We start from the raw sequence: 19307 nt of genomic DNA on the forward strand, positions 1-19307 counted from the left end.
GGGGGGGGGGGGGGTTAACAACCGCTCGTGTTGTATATGATGTAAATCGTTTCCAGGTCAGTGATCTGCAGCAGTCCTGCTCTGATCTAAAACACCACAGAACTCAGACGCCTCCACCTCTGGTAAAACATCAGCTTATTGTCACGTACAAAAAAGGAAACCATGAGAAATCATTTCAAAATGTTTCACACCTTTATTCTGAAATAAAAATCAGCTGTGAGGAAATATATTAAAAAGATGCAATAAGCCGGTTGCAGAAGTGTGCACGCCCTTCAACTAATAACTGATTTAATTACTGCCTTTGTTCTGCTGCATTTCCCCTGCCTTAGAAACAGAAGACAGAAACTGGCCTGGGAGGAGCTGCAGGAGGTTCTGACAGGTAGAAGTCATGGTCCACGCGTGACAACCATCTCCTGTGTTCTCTGTAAGTCTGGACTGGGGTACAGAAACCTTTTCTTATTAAAAAAAAAAAAAAAACATCCAGGACCTGATAAATATTACAGGAAGTGGATCAAGTCTCCCAAAGGGCCTGCGGGGAAATGTGGTCTGATGAACCTGAACCACCACAGTGAAGCACAGAGGAGGCAGCATCATGCTGTGGGGTGGCGTTTCTTCTAGTTTTAGAGGACAGAATTATGAATAGGTCCAAACACCTGTTTATTTGTATTTTGGCCTAAAACCTTCAAATGTAAAGAGGATTTCTAGTTTTCACACATCCAGAACAACAAAAGAATGGCTTTACCTGAAAACTACCCTATTTTCCGCACTAGTTTATAAGACGCATTAAGCAAAAGAAAACAGCCCCATCTTTTCTGAGAATACTGCACCGACGTAAGCATCAAGTATAAACGCCTACAGCGCTCGCTCAGGTCCGTGCGCTGAGCCCTGCTTGACTATAACTGAGCCTTAATGCTACAAGCGCTGCAGCTTTGTAGTTTCCCAAAGTCGTACTAAAACAGTACGACTTCTTACATATATAAGGAGCTCCGGATTATAAGGCGCACTGTGGTTTTTTTGAGAAAATTGAAGGGTTTTAAGTGCGCCTCGTAGTCCGGAAAATACGGCATTTCTGTTTTGGAATAGCTGTACCAGAGTCCGGACATAAACTGGATCTGTGGGATGACCAAAGACAGATTTGGACCTGGATGTTGAAGCCGGAACGGGACCAGCTTCCCTGTCGGCCAGTTCCTGTACCAGTCTTAAAAATACAAGATGGCAGCTCCCATAAACCTGTTCCAGCTGGCTTCAACTCCCAACAATAAGAGGAGGAGACAGTTTGTCTATTATTTTATTATGTCTATAATATGTCAGTAATATGTCTAAATGCCCTCACAATCTGTCAGACATGGAGCACTTCAACAAGAAGAATGGGCAAATATGAGCAAGTCGAGGCGTGGCTGCTGACAGACTCCTGATTATCAGCTAAGGCTGTGCACATTTATGCAACCAACACATTTTTGGTTGAGCAGGACATTCATCTTTACTTTATGCCGAAAAAGGAGGAAAAAAATGGAAATGATTCATTATGGTCTAATTATTTGCACACCACAAAAAACTGGGATTTTAACAGAGGGAGAGAGACTTTTTATATCTACGGTATTGTTTCTACGACCCGACACGTCAAAGCTACAAACTATCACAACTCAAACACTACAGCAGCAGTTTCAGAAAGTTTTCTTCAGGAGACACGAGTGTGTTTGTGACTCTAACGTGCAGCAGGATTCACACGAAGCGTGCAGCCTCACTTCCAACCAGTCTGACTCACATTCATCACTTCGGTGGGAGTTTTTTTTGTTGTTTTTTTTTGTTTCAGAAACCCCTGAGAGCTGACTGCAGCTTGTAGGTTCTCCTGGTCAGAGACACGAGGAAGCAGAATGGAGGCAGACATGCTCTGTGATTGGCTGGGTGGGCAGCGATGAGAAGCAGTGTCGGACCCATCAGTCAGATCACAGACGGAGCGACTGATGGTGCAGCTGATGCAACAAGCCGCCGGATGCTGCTGATGTAACAGGGCTGAGATGGTGCTGATAATGTGCGTGTGTGTGATACACAGCGACACGGTGCTCTCACTTTGTGTGTTCGGTGCGGTCGTTGCAGCTGAGCACATTACCTTCATCTTACTAAGCAGGGTCCTTAAAGCCCTTTTCAGATCGGGGGTCTTCTCCGACGGCGAGACCGCCTGCCACTGCAGAGGAGAGTTCACACTCAGCGCCCAGCCCACAGACAACATGCTGGGGTGGGAGGGGAGGGGACAGGCGGCGGAGCGCGGGGTTAGGATGGGAGGCGAGAAATGGGGCGAAATGGAACTGAGAGCGTCCAGGCTTATAGGGATGGGGAGCCGCAGGTGGTGGGGGAGTGCAGGCAGTTAGAGCGCAGGTGGGTGGGTGGGTGGGTGGAGGTAGACACTGCCCAAGACTGTAAACGCTACAGCAGCGGTTGATTTGAGTCATCTGCTGGAAACCTTGACGATGGACAGGCAGAGCTCCTACTGCTGGAGTCTAGTCTGAGTCTCTGTGAACTGATCCACAGCACGGCATCATGGGAGGAGCTGAACGCCACACTGGGGCGGGGCAGGAGGAAAAGCTTCTCAAGCTGAATGAAACCTCTTACAGGGGGAGCTAACCAGGAGGAGAGGTGGGACGAGGGGAGAATCCTGCTCACAGGTGGTGGGATGTTTGTGACCAATGAGACAAGGTAGCAGAGCTTTTTATTTATTTTTATTTTTTTTAAATGGGGAACAATGTGATCTATTCTATTTTCACATATCTGGGAGCTTCTTGACTAATTTCTACAGCTGAACGGCAAGAAATAATCGTGGTTTTCATTTAAACTCATTCATCCAAAGCTGATGCAGTTCATACAGATTAAAACAATAAACAGTCATGGGGAAAAAATAAAGCCCCTTCTCTCTGTTCTTGGGTTTTATGTAGCAGGACATATTCAAGATGATCTGGTCTTTAACAGGCTCTAAAATTATTCAGCTGTAACCTCAAGACACACAACAGATCCCATGTTATTATTTATTAAACAAAATTTAACCTTGTGTGTGAAAACTAAGTCCTCCCTTGCTGCTTCCTCAGGACTTCAGAGGTTCAGCTTCAGTCAGGAGCTGCTGATCATCAGTGATCGCCTCAAGAAAAGCAGTTTTTCCACTTTGCTGCTCTGGAGCAAACAGGTGTGTGTTAACACAACGCCAAAGAGGAAAAACATCAGCAATGACCTGCGAGAAGCAGCCGTTTCTGCTCATCAATCGGGGAAGGGTCAAAGGTCATTTGCTAACTATTTAGAGTCCATCAGTCTACAGAGAGAAAGATTATTCACAAACTGAAAAGACAGCTGCTAAGATCCCCGATGCACAGCGCCAACAACATATCAACATAAACACCTCACTTCAGCTGTCAGCACGGTGGTGGAGGGATGATGGTCTGGGCTTAGTTACAGTCACTGAGTCAACCATGGACTCCTCTGTGGAGTTAAATGTGAGGCCATCTGTCTGACAGCTGAAGCTAAGACCATGAGAGACCACAATGAGCTGAAGCAACGTTGGAAAGAAGGGTGGACCAGAATTCCTCCACCGCCATAGGAGAGACTGATAAAATCCTACAGAAAACATCTACTGAGAGAACCTACAAGCTGCTGGCTCATGGGGTGGACTACCTTTTTGGTTCCCTTAAGACCCCACATAATAATATAACAACATGGTGGAATCTGTTGTGTGTTTTTGAATCATTTTAGAACCTTGTAAAGACCTGATAATTTTTTTGTCCTTCTGAAAAGTATAACCCTAAAATCTAAAGAGGGTGGACTTGTTTTTCCCTCCATGACTATATCCATTTTGAATAAAAACTAAAACAGCCTCTAAGTCGTCTCTTATAGATACAAAATAAATTTGATGTTTGGAGTGGACCGCACATGGAGCTGCATGTTCCGTTTCTTTGTGTGTTTACTGACCTCTCTGTCAAACTGCGAGAGCGGAGCGTCGACGCAGTCCATGCCTCCTCCAGAGGACAGGGAGCTCTCTGAGGGGGAGGTCATGGTCTGGCGTTTGGATCCGTAGCTTCCTCCTGACAGCTCCCTGCGCAGAGCGCTACCGTTCTGAGAGGATGAGCCTGGACGGACAGAGGAGGACGGGCCGGGTCACGAAGGAGCACCACACACACACACACAGATCAGATGTCACACGCTGCCGTCACTCACGTATGCCCAGCCCGCTGCTGGCACTCATGGAGCGGCCCGGCTCGGCCCGGTTCTTGGTGATGGAAGGGATGCTGACTGAACCGCTGAATCCCGCACGGCTCTCCTGAACACGGACGTTCTGGTTTAAACAGGCGGGAGACAGAGAGCGCAGCGAGGGGGGGAGAGGAGTGAGGGGCGGGTGCACAGCTACAAGCTTTACGTGCTCAAACGTGTCGACACAAACGTGATTCTACTGAAGACGTGTGAACAGAAAGATGTAAAAACACAGCAGCTCAGATCAGGTGAGAATAAAGGACAGTGCAGATCCCTTAGCAGTGTGTCAAATATACATGCTTCAGGCCTGAGACAGGTCAGAGTAGTGCTGGGCGATATAGCGATATAGTGATATATTTTCTTCTATTGTCTCTGTCGTTTCTATCATAATTGTATCAATGATTCATGTAAATATTTCATAACGTAGGCTACGACGAATGTATTAGTGTTGTCACTTTGCATACATTCAGTTTATATAAGTAATAAATAATAAGAAAAAATAACTATTTTGTGAAGAACCTCTGTTTTGCGACATGACGCTGCTTTACAGCAGCGGCTTTCTGTGCGGCGCGGTGTTTTCACCATAAGTGCTAAAAGATGGAGACACATGAAGTATCAAACTCGGGGTCGCAACAAGTAGAGACAGCTAGCAGGCAGCCCAAGAAGAAAGACTTTTACCAAAACGAGGGGGACGTCTGTGATTTGGTTCAAGAAGTCCGACACGGAGCAGAAAAAGAGTAATATGCTGACTCTGCTAATGCTAATGCTAACTCTGCTATTAGACTGTTTTCTCATCTGACGCCAACACAACAAACCTCTTCTATCACTTAAAGAAGAACCACGAAAAAGAATATTTAACAATCTAAAAAGTGCAAGGTAATACAAGTTGTAAAAGAGCCGGGAAAGTTACGAAAATGAAACTGTAGGCTGAAGATAATGGAGTCTGTTGTCATTTGATACTGTTACGTTGTAACAGGTACATATATATTGCTGCACTAAAATCATTTGTGAAAGTTCAGTTAAATGTCACTTAGAAATAAAGCTTGAAAAAAGTAAGAAATTAGATTTTTTTTTTCATATTTTTCAGAGAATAACTGACAACGTACGTAATTGGGTTATATCGTGATATATATCGTTATCGTGATATAAAATTATCCATATCGTGATATAGGATTTTTTCCATATCGCCCAGCACTAGGTCAGAGTGTGTGTTGGTGTGTGTATACCATCGGCAGGTCTTTGAGGATCTGGATCCCGTCTCCTGGTCCCATGTGAGCCACGTGGTTGAAGTTGGTGGGGTTTGAGATTAGCTTGTTCCTCATCTCTGGATCTCGCAGCATCTCTCTGGAGCCACAAAGAGACAAACACATGAGGGGAGCCTCAGCAGGAACCACAGAACAAACCAGAACGTTTCAAACAACCTGTCAAAGATCTCAGAGGCCACTTCAGTCATGTAAAGTCCAACTTTCTGTCACCTGTATCAACCATGAACGACATTTCTACTGTGAAGGATGTCTGAACTACAGAGCTCTATGTCTGGGGTTTTCTTACTCATTTCGCCAGAATTTCATTGTTGTTGGAAATCTTTGCAGTTTTTGCAAGTTTGCCTACGCAGAACGATGTAGTGCTACAAAAAGTCATGACACACTATTCCCAATCAGGCCACGTTTTACTAAAGCTGCAGGGAATGTAGCGAATCAAAACACTGCAACAGAAACAGAAGGATGGCGGCTGGATGGTAATGAAGGTGCTTAAATCTTATATGTATTGGCAGTTAAAGATGTAAGAGAGTCCTAAAACCAGTAGTGACAGAAAATATAATATACTATACTCTGTAAATATAAATGTGAGTAGAGAAGGGACTGAGCTGCCTCTGGTCCAGTACCTCCTCTGCTGAAGTCGCTCCTCTTCAGGAACTCTGAAGGAGAAGCGCCGTTTGTTGTTCATGCTGCGCATCATCTGCTTCCTGCTGTTGTCGGACGTCTCCGGGACGACCAGCTCATCCCCCTCTGAAGCATCACAACAAAGACCTTTAATGTCACTTCAGTGGTGCGGATTGCTTGCTGACGACTTCAGCTTTCCAAACACAAATTCTTTACCGAACAAGTAGGAGGACTCACCAGCCATCTTGTTTCTGAAGTAAATAAGACGCACAGTTTCCAGGCCCAGCAGGTTCAGAGAGCCGTCAACATTCAGAGGTCGCACCTGCAGAAGAAGAAGAAACATCAATTCACCAGTCAGTTCTTTTTATCAAAAAAAAAATTTTTTTTTTTTTTTTTTTTGGGGGGGGGGGGGTATTTTATTTATCTGTGGCAGCTTAGTACAAGAAGAAAAAGAGTTACTATAGAGGTAAGACAACAGAGTTTATTTGTCCACCAGGTGGAGCCCAAGAGTTCGGTTGGAGCACAAACCTTCTTCAGAGGGATGGTCTGGATCCACTCCATGGTGTTCACATCAAACACATCCACAGCGTTCTCACTATACACCGACAGGTAGGGGGCGTTGTAGCCTGAACAAAAGGAGAAGATGGTTACACCTGCGTCTGTATGAACAACACAGCCTCCATCATTCCTGCACTCACAGGCAGCGTTGGGCACAGCCGGCCACATCAGCTCCTGCTGCCGCGACCTGCGACCCTGCGAGTCCACGTACACCCCGATGGCGCTGAAGCACAGCAGCAGCTCTTTGCTGGAAATCTCCACAGCACACAGGGCGCTCAGATTCTGCTGCGAGATGAAGGCCAGGGTGTGGTCCTCGTGGTAGAGGAGGCTGACCGGGGACAGGTCGCCGTGGAGACTGCGGAGGTCGTCGCAAACAATAAGTCATACATTTATGAAGAATTGAACCCATCTGTGGTGCTTTTAGACCCAGAGATAAACAAAAAGTACCTGTAGCGCATGAAGCCGGACTGGTACCCCACATACAGGCGCTCACTGAGCAGACCCATCCACTGAACGGGGCCCGGGACCTGCAGCTCCCGCAGCACACGGTGACGGGATTTAACCTTATTCACCTGCATCACAAACAGACGGGGGATAAAAGACATGTTAGACTGAACAAATGATTCTGGTGTAATTTACAGTCATTTGGTTGAACTATTACGTCACATTAAAGAGATATTTTGGACACTTTGAAGTGGGGTTCTGTGGAAAGGTTATAAAGAATAAATATCTTACCTGCTGTAGAAAGCTCTTTGTAAAAAAAATAAGAGTGTCTGGCCTCATCCACACTAATCTGGATGCTTTTATAAACAACTTTTTTCCTGCTGCGTTTGCACCTTCAGTCCACAAACTGAGGTTTTGGTAGAAAAGCTGAGAATTTTTAAAAAGAGACACAGAGCTTTTCAGAAGCCCAAACAAAGACGGAGGTGTTTTTACAGACGTTTTTTTTTTTTTAGCTTTTTTTATCAGAATGAGTTGATGGAGGAAAAAAAATACAAACTAAGAAAAACATTTCTGTTTTAAAAACACATCCAGAGTAGAGCAGACTGAGTGTAAGTCTGACCGCGCTGACGAGCTGAAGAGGATCGCTGCCACTTTAAAACAAATTCAATCCCAAAAATATCACAGCAGTTCATGTAGACGTTTTACTCTGTCACCAGTTTCTCATTAAATGGTTGTTTACACTGAACTCCGTAGTTATTTACAAGTGTAGATAGCAGCAGCTGCAGCTAGCTGTAACACACAGAGCCATCTAAAATAAGTGAGATATTAGTTGATCATTACATTTCCACAGAATCCCATTTCAAACTGCCTGACATATCCCTTTAAATATCTACACACAAAGAACATGAATGTTGTCGTGTCGTCTTGGAGCTGCTGAGGTCAACAGGAAGCTCCAGTCTTCATTGTATTATTACCCACCACAGATGGGGGGGTTCTCACCTCGTAACAGATGATTTTACTTTTCATGGCCACACAGAGGCAGGTGAGGGAGCCGTTTCGGACCGTGCCGGAGACGATGGTCTGGCAGTTTTTGGTTTCAGCCAGCTTGTTGGAGTCCGTCTCGCGGCCGTCCAGAGCATGCGTGGGGATGAGGCGCACGTGGCGGTTCCTGCCCGAGATGACTGCCAGCAGCTGCTCCTGCGGGATCAGGTCGATCTGGTAGACCTTCTTGTTGTCTCCCACGCGGATTATTTCTGAAGATGGACGGAGAGCGCAGGAGTGAGCGGAGGAAGGAAAGACGACAAGAAGGGAAAAGCTTGATAATAATCACTTATGAGTTTATTTCTCCGAGCATTTCCACAAAAAGCTGAGGAATCAAACTTCAGAAATAACAAACAAAAATCATCTGAGGTGGATCGTACCATCTTTGGTTACATGAACAACAAAAAGGCCTTCCTCGTTGCCCAGGGCGACACGTTCATGATCTGAAGGACAGAAAGGAGCGGAAACGCCAATCAGAGCGAGGAAGACCAAAGTAACAACTCAGTAAACGCTTCTTCTCTACACTCTTAAACAAGAACATCAGAGCATTAAGTCCCTAAGAACAAGCCAAGACAGTCCCTCTTCTTGTCGGACCTCCTGAGGCTCGAGTTCTCACCTATGATAGCAGCAGACTGGGTGGTCTTGATGAGGGGCAGCGTGCTGTCGTAGGCCTCCTTGGGGACGTAGACAAAGCGCTCCTTCAGCTTGTTCTTCTTGAGGATGCGGTGCAGCTCGTTGAGGAGGCCCACCCACTTGTTCCTCTCCTGATTGCTGTCAGCCAGGATCAGGATGGAGGTCTTATGGCTGCTGGAGGGAGAGAGCTGGGACGCCGTCACCTGAGGACAGAACGCAGTGCTGAGGGTTCCATGGGGTTCTGATGGAGCTCGGTTCCAGTAAGTTGTTCCTATTTCAAGAAAGCAGCAGCAGAAGCGTTAAAGACGACTCACTCTGAATATACAGGGAATGTCTTTGCGACTGGCGTGGATGACGTCCGAGTCGAGAACAGAACTGACCGAAAACTCCTCGTCCCTGAGAGACAAAAACATGACAAGTTCGTTTCAACTGAATTTACTGCAAATTTTACTGGGTTTCAGACGATCCTGGACTGATGAAATATTATAATATAACATTTTAGTTTTTCCTGCTCTTATGGGCATGCCGTTTGAATTTATTGGAAACAGGCTTTTAGACGCCTGCAGCTGTAAGTCTCAGTTAAAAAAACACCATCAGACTACAGCTGGATGTCTGACTTTGTCTGAATTTTATACCAGAAGCACAACAAGATAAATGTTTTACTTAGGTTTTTTATAAAGCAGAAGAGGAATCCTGTTTTTATTTTAACTTATAGACCTGACACAGAAACCCGGACAGGCCTCTGATGGGGTCTGAAGAGGAGCTGGGACTTGTGTACCTCATATCTATGACTTGGCTGACTATCACACTTGGTTGTGTTGCTTTTCCCTCTCCCAGTTCATACAGGAACAGTTTGAAGTCACACACCACAGCCATCGCCCTCTGCCAACCCTTCTTCACCCCCGAGGGTTTGGGCACCTGAAACACAAACAAACAATAAGAAACCTGAACCAAGTACAGAGTTTGAAAAGCCGTGCGGCAGCTACAAATCCAAGTGTTTTTAAACTGACCGGCTTTTAGCAGGCCGCTCCGAGGCATACTCACCCTCACGTGACCTTCATATGCCGTCCCGATCCCCCTCTGGGGATCGATGCCCAGCGGACCCTTGGTCTGATCCTGGGGCACCGGACACACGGCTGGAGCTTTGTCCGCACACGTGACATGGCAGGAAAAATTACACACTGGACACAAAAACACGGGGAGACACGCATGAGAACGCTTCAGAACCAATCACCATTTAAAACATTTTAAAGTTTCTCCTTTTCCTACCTTCACATGTACAACCCTGTCGAATGAGCCCCACCATCAGGGAGGTGCACTGGTTACACTTTGTGGGCGTGCTGAAGGACTTTACAACAAACTGGTGAGCTTTGGGCTGTGTGAAGTGGAAATAACAGTCAGTGGTTAGCAAACTGTTGTCCAGCAGAGAAGAACTCTTTAGGAAAAACATCTCACCTTGGGTGAAGAGCGTCCAATACTACCATACCCTCCTGAGCGCATGGTGGAGGTCTGAACTGTACGGGGTGGATGGTCTATCAACTGGAGAACAAAACAGACAAAAACTCTGAGCAGGGAGGTCATCCACTCTGGGATCTCTGATTTCAGCTGGACTCTCCTGGTTTCAGTGTTCTTCTGTAACCAATTTATCTCTAATTCAGGGGTGTCAGACTCCAGAGTTTTAGGTTTTTTTGCTCCAACGCACCTGATTCAAATGGTTTAATTACCTCCTCACCAAATCATCAAGTTCTCCAGGAGCATGGCAACAAGTCGTCCATTTAAAGCAGGTGTTTTAAAGCAAGAACACGTCTAAAACATGCAGGAGAGCGGCCCAGAGGAATGGAGTTTGACACCGGATGACCGTCTCAACACGAGCATTGAACTGCAGTTTCAGCTGAACACGTAACGGAAATGTTTCATTGTTGTTCAGCAACATGCCAAACATTCTCGTTAAGTTTCTACTGAATATTCTGAATATCTTTGTCATCTTCAAATTTTTTTTAAAGTATGGGGGTTCCTTTGACCCTTCGAATGTTTCAAATACCAACATCAGGCAGTTAACTAAAAGAAAACCTTATCTTGGCGAGTAGAGTCGAGGAGGCGGTAAAGCCACTTTTGTTGTTTGTTAAAACACCACAGTTTTTTGGTATTTTCTGACCTCTATGGGCTCCACGTCACTGGCCATGGAAGGTGAACGCGAGCGGGACTTGAGGTGGGACTTGTCATCGTCCCGTGATGGAGTGTTGGAGGGGGTGAAGTTATTCATGGTGTCCATAGAGTCCACCTGCCGAGAACAAGGCAGGGAGAAGAAGACGGTATGAATACAGGAACGATCGAGACGAGACGGAAGGGCAGGGGAGAGGAGGATGAAGAAAAGATGATGAGAAATGAACAAAGAATAGAGAAAGTTAAAGAAATGGAGACAAAAGGGGGTAACACAAACTGTTAGCCAAGTAAAACTACCTGAATAAAAACATGCAGCATCCATGCTTAAGAACAATACAGTAGGTTATATCCTCCACAGCACTTTCTCTATTTTGTTGTCTTACAACCTGAAGAAATAAATCATGAACCTACACAAAAATACTCTAAATTAATCAAGTTAAATGGAAAAACGTCCTGAAAAGTGGTGTGTGCATCTATATTCCCCATCCAGGGGACCTGGATGGAGGTCTGGACTTTGACTGAACCATTCCAGGACCTTTAACTGGATCTCCTTAAACCACCTGAATGTAGCTTCAGCAGAGGGTTTAGGGTCGTTGTCCTGCTGGAAGGTGAACCACAGGCAGGTTGGCTGTGGTTTTTAATCTTTCCATTTTTATTATTGGTTTATTTAACAAGTCCCAATACTGTTGTTAGTTTATAAATCACTGAACGGTTTAGCACCACAATACATTAAAGATCTGTTATCGCTGTACCAACTGTCTAGACCCCTCAGATCTTCTGCTTCTGGACTGCTCTGCATCCCCAGAACCAGAACCAAATGAGGAGAAGCAGCTTTCAGTTTCTATGCACCACAAATTTGGAACAAACTTCCAGAAAACTGTAAAACAGCTGAAACACTGGGTGCCTTTAAATCTCAACTTAAAACCCACCTGTTTAGAGTTGCTTATGGCTAAATTAGGGTTAGAGTGCGGGTTTTTGATGTCTTCGATGTTTTTCTCTTTCTTACTGTTTATTCATTGTCACATGCTGTTTTTATTTTGTTTTTTAATTATGTAAAGCACCTTGAAATGCCTTGCTGCTGAAATGTGGTATAAAAATAAAATTTGATTGATTTGATAACAATGCTGAAAGGGATGTTCAGGGTTTGAGATGTTTTCTGATCTATACTATTCCACAACTTTCTCTCATGATCTGCACAATGAGGTGGATGCATTATTCAGTTTGATACTTTTCAGAATGATTTAAAACATTTTTTTCTCCATATTTCACCTCATTCACCTGGAGTATTTTGTGTAGGTCCATTACTTACAGCCAAACTGAAAATCCTTTGAACTATCAGGCTGTGAGGCATCAAAACAGAAAGAATACCAAGGAGGTGAATACTTTTGCAACCCAATGCATTGTGGTAGAAATGAGTTTGATCCACTTGTAGCCCCAAAGGAAACAAACCACCACTTTAATAAACTTTGTTTTCTAAACCCATCACAGCCTGGTGATCGAGCTCATTTCAACACTGAAACAACAAATCATACACAAGCATCAACACAGACACACTAAAAATAAACACACACTAACACCACATCAGTAATGCCCAATAATAACAGAAATATGTTGTTCCCGTTGCCATGCAATCAAACAGACGGGCGATAAGGCGACACAGGTGAGACAGAAGAGACACTTTAAAGGAGAAGGTTGCAGAGCGCAGTGGTGGTGCTTACACGTCTGCCTTTGCTAGTCGGGCCAATGGACGGCGAGCGCTTCAGTGGCAGGAAGACAGGCAGAGACACACATGAGTGAATATCAGAACGGCTGAAAACACGTGTTTTAAACAGACTCGGGGAGAAACGGGACAATGGTACAAGAGAAAAACGATTACACCAGGCAGTGGCTCCCAACCTTTTGTTAGTTTGATAGCGTGTTCTCTTTTAGTCAAATCTCATTTAACCTTTTTTCAGCTGTTCATCTTTTACTTTAACTCATTCCCAAAAGGTAGAGGTTTAGGTGCCAAATATAATGCCTAATTTGACATTAGGGCTTTATTCTTCAAACTAAACCCGAGTTATTTCTGTTGTGCTTTCCTGTACGAGCCTCCGCTCATACAGAGCTCCTCTGGTTGGGAGGCACTGCGTCAGACGGTGGTTTGACCATCAGAGGAGCACCGAGGACAGAAACTGAGAGAGTTAAACAGGTGCTGATGGAATAAATGCACACGATCAGGAAGGAGAAGCTTGGGAAAGTCAGCACGAGGAACCGTAACACCTGTGGTGAACAGCAAGTAAAGGAGACAAAACGTGACGTTGGTTCTGAGGCGTTTTCAAACCCTCTGTGAACCTATGAGACCAAAACACTGCTCGTCCACTATCACAACAGATTTAATTGTTTTTACACTTTATGCTCAGAGTCAAACAAGCTGCTTCTACATGGACATGAAACACACACGGACTTCCATCTACTCGAGACGAACTTACATCTTCCCAAAACTCAATTAAAGAAGATGAGGATGAGGAATAAGAGTCCTGATGTACCAAAGTGATGCAAGAAAAACAACCAAAAATACAGACATTTTATTGTGATCAAAATTAAAGGAAGCATAAACAAATTAATGACCTTTCACCCACATAAAGAGAGATTTTTACCATTTGGAAGTGGGGTTCTGTGGAAAGGTTAGGACAAATAATATCCAGCTTGTAGTAAATAGATCTATGAATAACTTCAGTTTGAAGAAACAGACTTTAAGTCTGACCAGACTGATGAGCTAACGGCTAGTCCAAAAAGAGACACTTTAAAATCTGATTTTGGCATCTTTAATCAACTCCAGTTTTCAACATTTCATAGCAGTTTATGCAAACTATCTTTTAAATCTTTACACTGGCAGCAGTGTCACATGGTTTTTCCTACAGAAATATTATGATTTTTCTGCAGACGATGCCTTCAGGCTGCACTGGACGTGCTACAGCTAGCTTGGAAAAACACAAAAACAAAACACTGATTCGTAAATACCTGTGCTGTGAAACTGACAGCAGTGTAAAGGTTTTAAGCTGCCTTCTACAAACTGAGGTTGTTCAAAGAGCTATCTACAGCAGGTAAGATATTAATAGTTCATAACCTTTTAACAGAATCCTGCTTCAAAACGTCCCAAACATCTTTTGAACTGATGCAGATGAATGTTCGAACACTTTTATTTAAATGAGGATCTTTGTGGGAAAACTTACATCGAACTGGTCGAGGGCCGAGGTGGGCGCGTTGAGAAAAGCCAAGAAGGAATTCTGGGAGTCCTGGTGTTTGACACCTTCAGACACAGAACAAATAACACCAGCATGGTTTGGCATTAAAACATCAAAGAGTGACTTAAACAAAATGAGTCACAGGACTCTTTCTAAGACCTGGGCCAGGTTTCATATGACCTAAAGAACAATACATTTTTGTGTACACATATAAGTGCTAAAGCAAAGAGCTCTGATTATAACAAAACGCTCATTTTCTGAGATAATCTCTTCAGTCTGCAGAGTCCATTAACACACTTTACACTAAAGCTTTACAAAGACCTTATTACCGCTAAGATCACTGTGTGCAAACAAAGGATTTGTCTGCATCTGTGTGCAGTTTACTCGCCAATTCTTTGTGCGTGTATTTGTTAAGTTTACCCCTCCGCAGCCGCAGCTCCTCCGTCTCCTTTTTCAGCCGTTCGATCTCCGCGAGCAGCTCCTGGTTTTTACTCTCCACCTCCTGCAGTTTACTGGTGGATCACAGACCGTAATGTGTCAGACGCAGTAGTGGGAGTCTGATCGGCTGTGGCGGCGAGGCGCACTTACCATTCGGTGGAAATGCTGTCAGCTTTGACCTTGTTCAGCTCATCCTGGATGCTCTGCTTGGCTCTGATCTCAGTGTCCAGCGCCGACTGCAGCTCCAGGCGAGCAGACATGTCCAGCTTGGCAAAACGCCGCATCTTCCACGGCATGTCCTAAAACAGAGAAGACGTAAAGATAAACATGAAACAAGAAGGAAGCAGCTGGGGCAGAAAATATCAGGGAACTTCAGATATTTCAATCTTGTTTTTATTGACAAATCTAATAAAAATAACAGAATAAGCTTTAATTTTTCCAAACATAACCAGAGATTTCTTGTCTACCAACAATCACAGGTCATTTTATTTGACTCTGCAGCTCCTCCAGTAAATAAAAACAATGTTGGTGAATATTTGTTACCGTGGCTCTGGCTCCGAGGCTGGTGTTTCTCAGGCCCTCCAGCTCCTCAGTCATCTTAGTGGCCAAAGCCTGCAGGTAACCCCGAGCATCCTTCTCATCACTCACCCTGCAACACACACATTACAGTCAGTACTTTAATACAAACAAGCAAATTTCACTCATTCATAAAAGGCAAAAGATATGCTGTGATACATCAAACTTGTTTTTAGCATCATTTCACAGTTTCCTACTGTGAAACTATTTTAGTCTTTCTTTAAAAAAAACAAATATATATATAAAACTGACTTTAATAAATTGTGTTTTAAAGGGCTGAAGAAAAAAAATTCTAAGTAACATTGTCACATTTTCATTGTCACATTTTCACAGGAAGCCTCCAGTAATCTGTCAGCAAATAAAATGTTGGTAAAGTTAAATTGACACCAGTGGTGAACCACCAGAGCCTTGGAGACGTGCACCATCGGCATAAACACGGTCTGCGCTCAGTACATTTGTGTCGTAACACTGATGTTGTTCGGTTGTAAAAACAGCAACAAACTAAACAAACTGTGTCGTGCAAAACTGTAGAGTTTTAATATTAGCTAACGTGGCGTTGTTTCACACCAGCAGGTTGTTCAGTACACATTGCCACTGATTTAATTCATTTACTAATTTAAGATTACAGTAAACTCGAATGTATTTCAATTTCCACATAATATGGAAATACAGCAAATTAAAGTTTGTGAGAAGAAATACACACAACTTGTGTTTTCAAACTGCTCCCTGCTCCACAGAGGTAACGGTTCACCACCAGGTGGCGACACTGGTTCCTCAATTCTTCCAACTCTAAGTGAGCATTTGTACGTGCACGTTTGGAATGTGTTGTGGCCGTAACGCTCAAAGCATGTTTCTGCGGCGGTGTGTTCTTGTGTGCAAGTGTGTGTGGTATGTGCGCTATGCGAAGACTTCAGGCTGGTCCGAGCAGCTGGCGAAGCGTCAGCTGCCATGGGAAATGATCTGAGAGGAAGGGAGGGTCGAGCAGCTCGACCATCTTCAGAGGTATGTGAGACATGCTGCAGCTTTACAGTAAGGAGGAACCCGATACACCGCTACAGAGCGTGTGTGTCTCAGTTTGTGCCATAACTCGAGTGGAAAAGGAGACGCCTGGGGGCTGTACTTTTGGACACTTGAGAAGGTTGTTGTGCGGATATGTGAATGTGTTCAGTCCTAGTTTGGGTTCTGAGTCTTACCACTGGATGATTTCTGTGATCTGGGCCTCCCAGTGGGCCACGCTCTCCTTTTTATCAGCCAGCTCCCTCATCTCGTTCTCCAGCTGCCGGTTGGAGCTGCTCACCTTCTCAAACATGCCGGTCAACTGAACACAGAGGGAGCACAAAAACAAATCCCATTTAACTTCATAATGAAAGTGTCAAACTGTAAAGCTGTCATCAGACATCTGGAAAATGATCTAACACGCTGCGTAATGAGTCGAACAGGTCGAGCTGGGTGAGACTGCAACGGTGTTCAGCCTTGAACTCAGAGCACACACACCCACCCACACACACACACGTGTAAAATCTATCAGTGTATCAATGAAGACAGATTCATGGTGACGTGTCCAGATGCAGCACAACAAAAATCTACTCAGTTACACAAGAACACATTCAGGGGTGTGGATTGCATAAAAACATTGTTTTAAATCTATTGAGGGGAAAATTGGTGTGTGTGTGTGTGTTACCATGAAAGCATCATTACAGGTCTGAAACTGCCCGACTGTTTGCCTAACTACTTTACTATGTGGGCGCATTTTTGATGTCTTGCCTCCTGTCAGGACTGTGATGTCAAGAACAAGCCAAGACAGTGTTGTGTTGAAAATGGTGGTTTCCGTTTTTTAAAGGTGTGAGGCCGGTCGAGTGTGTGGAAAAGGCTTTAGGCCGCTGGAATAAACACAAAGTGGAATATAATCAATGCTGCCCTTTTAGCATTGTTAAAACAAATCTGAATGAAGAGTTCCCCTCCAACGGGAAGCGTTTTCTTCGTAAAGGTTGCTAAAGGATGAACAGAGACACGGCACCTCATCAGAGGCAGGACGTGCTCTTTAATTCACTGTTTCAGAACCATCCTCTCATGCTCAGGCATCAGTCATTACACTGAAGCCAAAGAAAGCAAACTAGTTGACAAAATGACCACACACATCAGGAAGAAGAATAAATTATAACACTATCATGCCAGTTGCACTAAAATCTTAAAGCAAAATCAGAGGGTAAGATCTGGACCCTGATCTGCCATCTGAGGAACCTTAAAGGGTTAGTTCGGTGCTTTCTGAAGTGATGTTCTGTCAAATAGTTATCAGTAATTGGTACCATATTAGCTGAGACAGAGCACAGAGTACAGAGAACGAGGAAGAAGTTCTCCGACAGCTGGGTTAATGGTTTATACCCAGCACGGTCCTCATTTGCAACTTTTAGGCAAATGAAACAACTCTTGCTCAGAAATGTTTACTTTATTGTCGTTTTCTGAAAATCCTCCACGTTACTATTATAAATGCGTGCGTCCTGAGGGAGCTGAATGTGTCGACCCGCCTGATCAGAACGTCTCGTCAGTCCGAACGTTCGCTCAGCGGACCGATGCAGTCAGCTGCCACAGCACGCAGACGCAAACTAAAACAGTGTCATGCAGAAGTTCTGAAGTTTATTTTAACTAACGTAGCATCCTATCACATCAGTTCATCATCATCATCATTTTTGAGCAAAAGTTGTTTTATTTGCCTTTAAAAAACACTATAAATGGTCTGTCAAGCCTTGAGTCAGACTCTAGGTGAACTTTTGTTTTCCTTTCTCTGTACTCTGTGCCGTATGATCAATTTCACAGCTGATGAGGTCCTTACTGATAACTATTTGACAAAAGATCGTTTCAAAAATGACCAAACTATCCCTTTAACTTCGAGATGTTTTAGTTCTGAAGAGGCTCATGGAGAGCAGGATGGGGGAAAATATTCCCAAACTCCCTTCTGCCTCGGACATCATTTCATCTTTGTGCGCTGTACTTTGTGTGTGTGTGTGTGTGTGTGTGTGTGTGAGACTACAGTTTAATGAACATAAACATTATCCCTTCAGACAAATAAACATATCTAACGTCAAACAGAGACTCGCTCAGCAGAACAGTGACACTAAGTGTCTTTATTTGTGCTTTAGCACGGTGGTTTCCATTGCTGTGGTCGGGACCCCACTGTGGGTCACTAAGTCAGGGCCTCTCCAGAAATCAAATGAAAGTCAAATTGAATGCTACAGACGCATTCTCACCGTAACTGTTACAAACAAATAACAAACGCAGTAGTCATGAATTAAGAAAAGATACTATGTGTTGTCATTATACTTTTCATTATTGGTTTTTTAGCCAAGTTTGAACACCTAATCCTGTGATATTTGGGCTCACAGGCCTCTGCCACTGTTATGTTGAGGATCAGAAGCTGAAAGGTTTGGGAAACACCGGAAACAAATCACTATCAATCACTATTAAACCAGATAAATAAGGATTTACTGCTTTAATCTCCAGCTCACTTAAAAAACTAATGTTTCCTCTTTTTTTTTTATTTGAATGTTTTTTTTTACAAACAAAAGAACTTAAAATTGGAAGTTGTAGCAAAACAATTTTCTCGCATGTGAACCGAAGTTCTAATTATGCTTTGTTTTGTAGAAATCTAATTTGAAGCAAACACTGAATAATAATAATAATAATAATAATAATAATAATAATAACAAATAGCCTTATTAGGGGAAATTGTTGATTCCTATAATCTAACAACTGATCATTGATAGATTGATAAACTTATACAACAGGCACCTGCAGGCATCAGAAATAAAAATAGAAAGTTTAGGGAAAAGTTCTTGATCGTTTATTACTGGTGTTAAAAGATAAAACATTTTGGCAGTCGAGCACACGGTCGGATCAAATCAGCCCTGAGGCCTTTTGGAAAAGCCATAATTTAAAACGTGAAAAAACCCAAAACAATAAATAAAGTTACTACAGCGATATTTTCCCCACATTCTGTGGATTTCAGTCTGACATTCTGCCTTTTATCAGTCGCAGATTTTAAAAACGGCTCTCGCATTTTTTTCCACATACTCAAACGCCTCCCACTTATTAGAAACCATTTAACTCGGGGGGGGGGGGG

General features: G+C 43.7%; 1 protein-coding gene across 4 annotated transcripts in view; it reads right to left on the reverse strand.

The window, feature by feature from the left end:
- The window catches only part of cdc42bpab (CDC42 binding protein kinase alpha (DMPK-like) b), an 89305-nt gene that overhangs the window by 3205 nt on the left and 66793 nt on the right, over nucleotides 1–19307 (reverse strand). Inside the window, exons 20-44 of one of the 4 annotated variants that reach the window (XM_037981652.1) lie at nucleotides 16384–16508; nucleotides 15158–15263; nucleotides 14765–14913; nucleotides 14597–14688; nucleotides 14165–14241; nucleotides 13421–13468; nucleotides 12671–12709; nucleotides 10945–11070; nucleotides 10245–10328; nucleotides 10059–10164; nucleotides 9834–9970; nucleotides 9568–9707; nucleotides 9104–9185; nucleotides 8773–8992; nucleotides 8537–8599; nucleotides 8115–8368; nucleotides 7119–7243; nucleotides 6812–7026; nucleotides 6642–6739; nucleotides 6351–6435; nucleotides 6116–6239; nucleotides 5457–5574; nucleotides 4198–4315; nucleotides 3952–4109; nucleotides 2111–2185 (exon numbers count right to left, since the gene is read on the reverse strand). In XM_037981652.1, the coding sequence (XP_037837580.1) occupies nucleotides 2111–2185; nucleotides 3952–4109; nucleotides 4198–4315; nucleotides 5457–5574; nucleotides 6116–6239; nucleotides 6351–6435; nucleotides 6642–6739; nucleotides 6812–7026; nucleotides 7119–7243; nucleotides 8115–8368; nucleotides 8537–8599; nucleotides 8773–8992; nucleotides 9104–9185; nucleotides 9568–9707; nucleotides 9834–9970; nucleotides 10059–10164; nucleotides 10245–10328; nucleotides 10945–11070; nucleotides 12671–12709; nucleotides 13421–13468; nucleotides 14165–14241; nucleotides 14597–14688; nucleotides 14765–14913; nucleotides 15158–15263; nucleotides 16384–16508 (2964 nt within the window). The remainder of the gene's footprint in view (nucleotides 1–2110; nucleotides 2186–3951; nucleotides 4110–4197; nucleotides 4316–5456; nucleotides 5575–6115; nucleotides 6240–6350; nucleotides 6436–6641; nucleotides 6740–6811; nucleotides 7027–7118; nucleotides 7244–8114; nucleotides 8369–8536; nucleotides 8600–8772; nucleotides 8993–9103; nucleotides 9186–9567; nucleotides 9708–9833; nucleotides 9971–10058; nucleotides 10165–10244; nucleotides 10329–10944; nucleotides 11071–12670; nucleotides 12710–13420; nucleotides 13469–14164; nucleotides 14242–14596; nucleotides 14689–14764; nucleotides 14914–15157; nucleotides 15264–16383; nucleotides 16509–19307) is intronic. The other 3 variants (XM_017409145.3, XM_017409143.3, XM_017409146.3) reach the window with 3 other exon arrangements.

Source organism: Kryptolebias marmoratus, linkage group LG19, assembly GCF_001649575.2.
Source record: "Kryptolebias marmoratus isolate JLee-2015 linkage group LG19, ASM164957v2, whole genome shotgun sequence".
Lineage (NCBI taxonomy): Eukaryota > Metazoa > Chordata > Actinopteri > Cyprinodontiformes > Rivulidae > Kryptolebias > Kryptolebias marmoratus.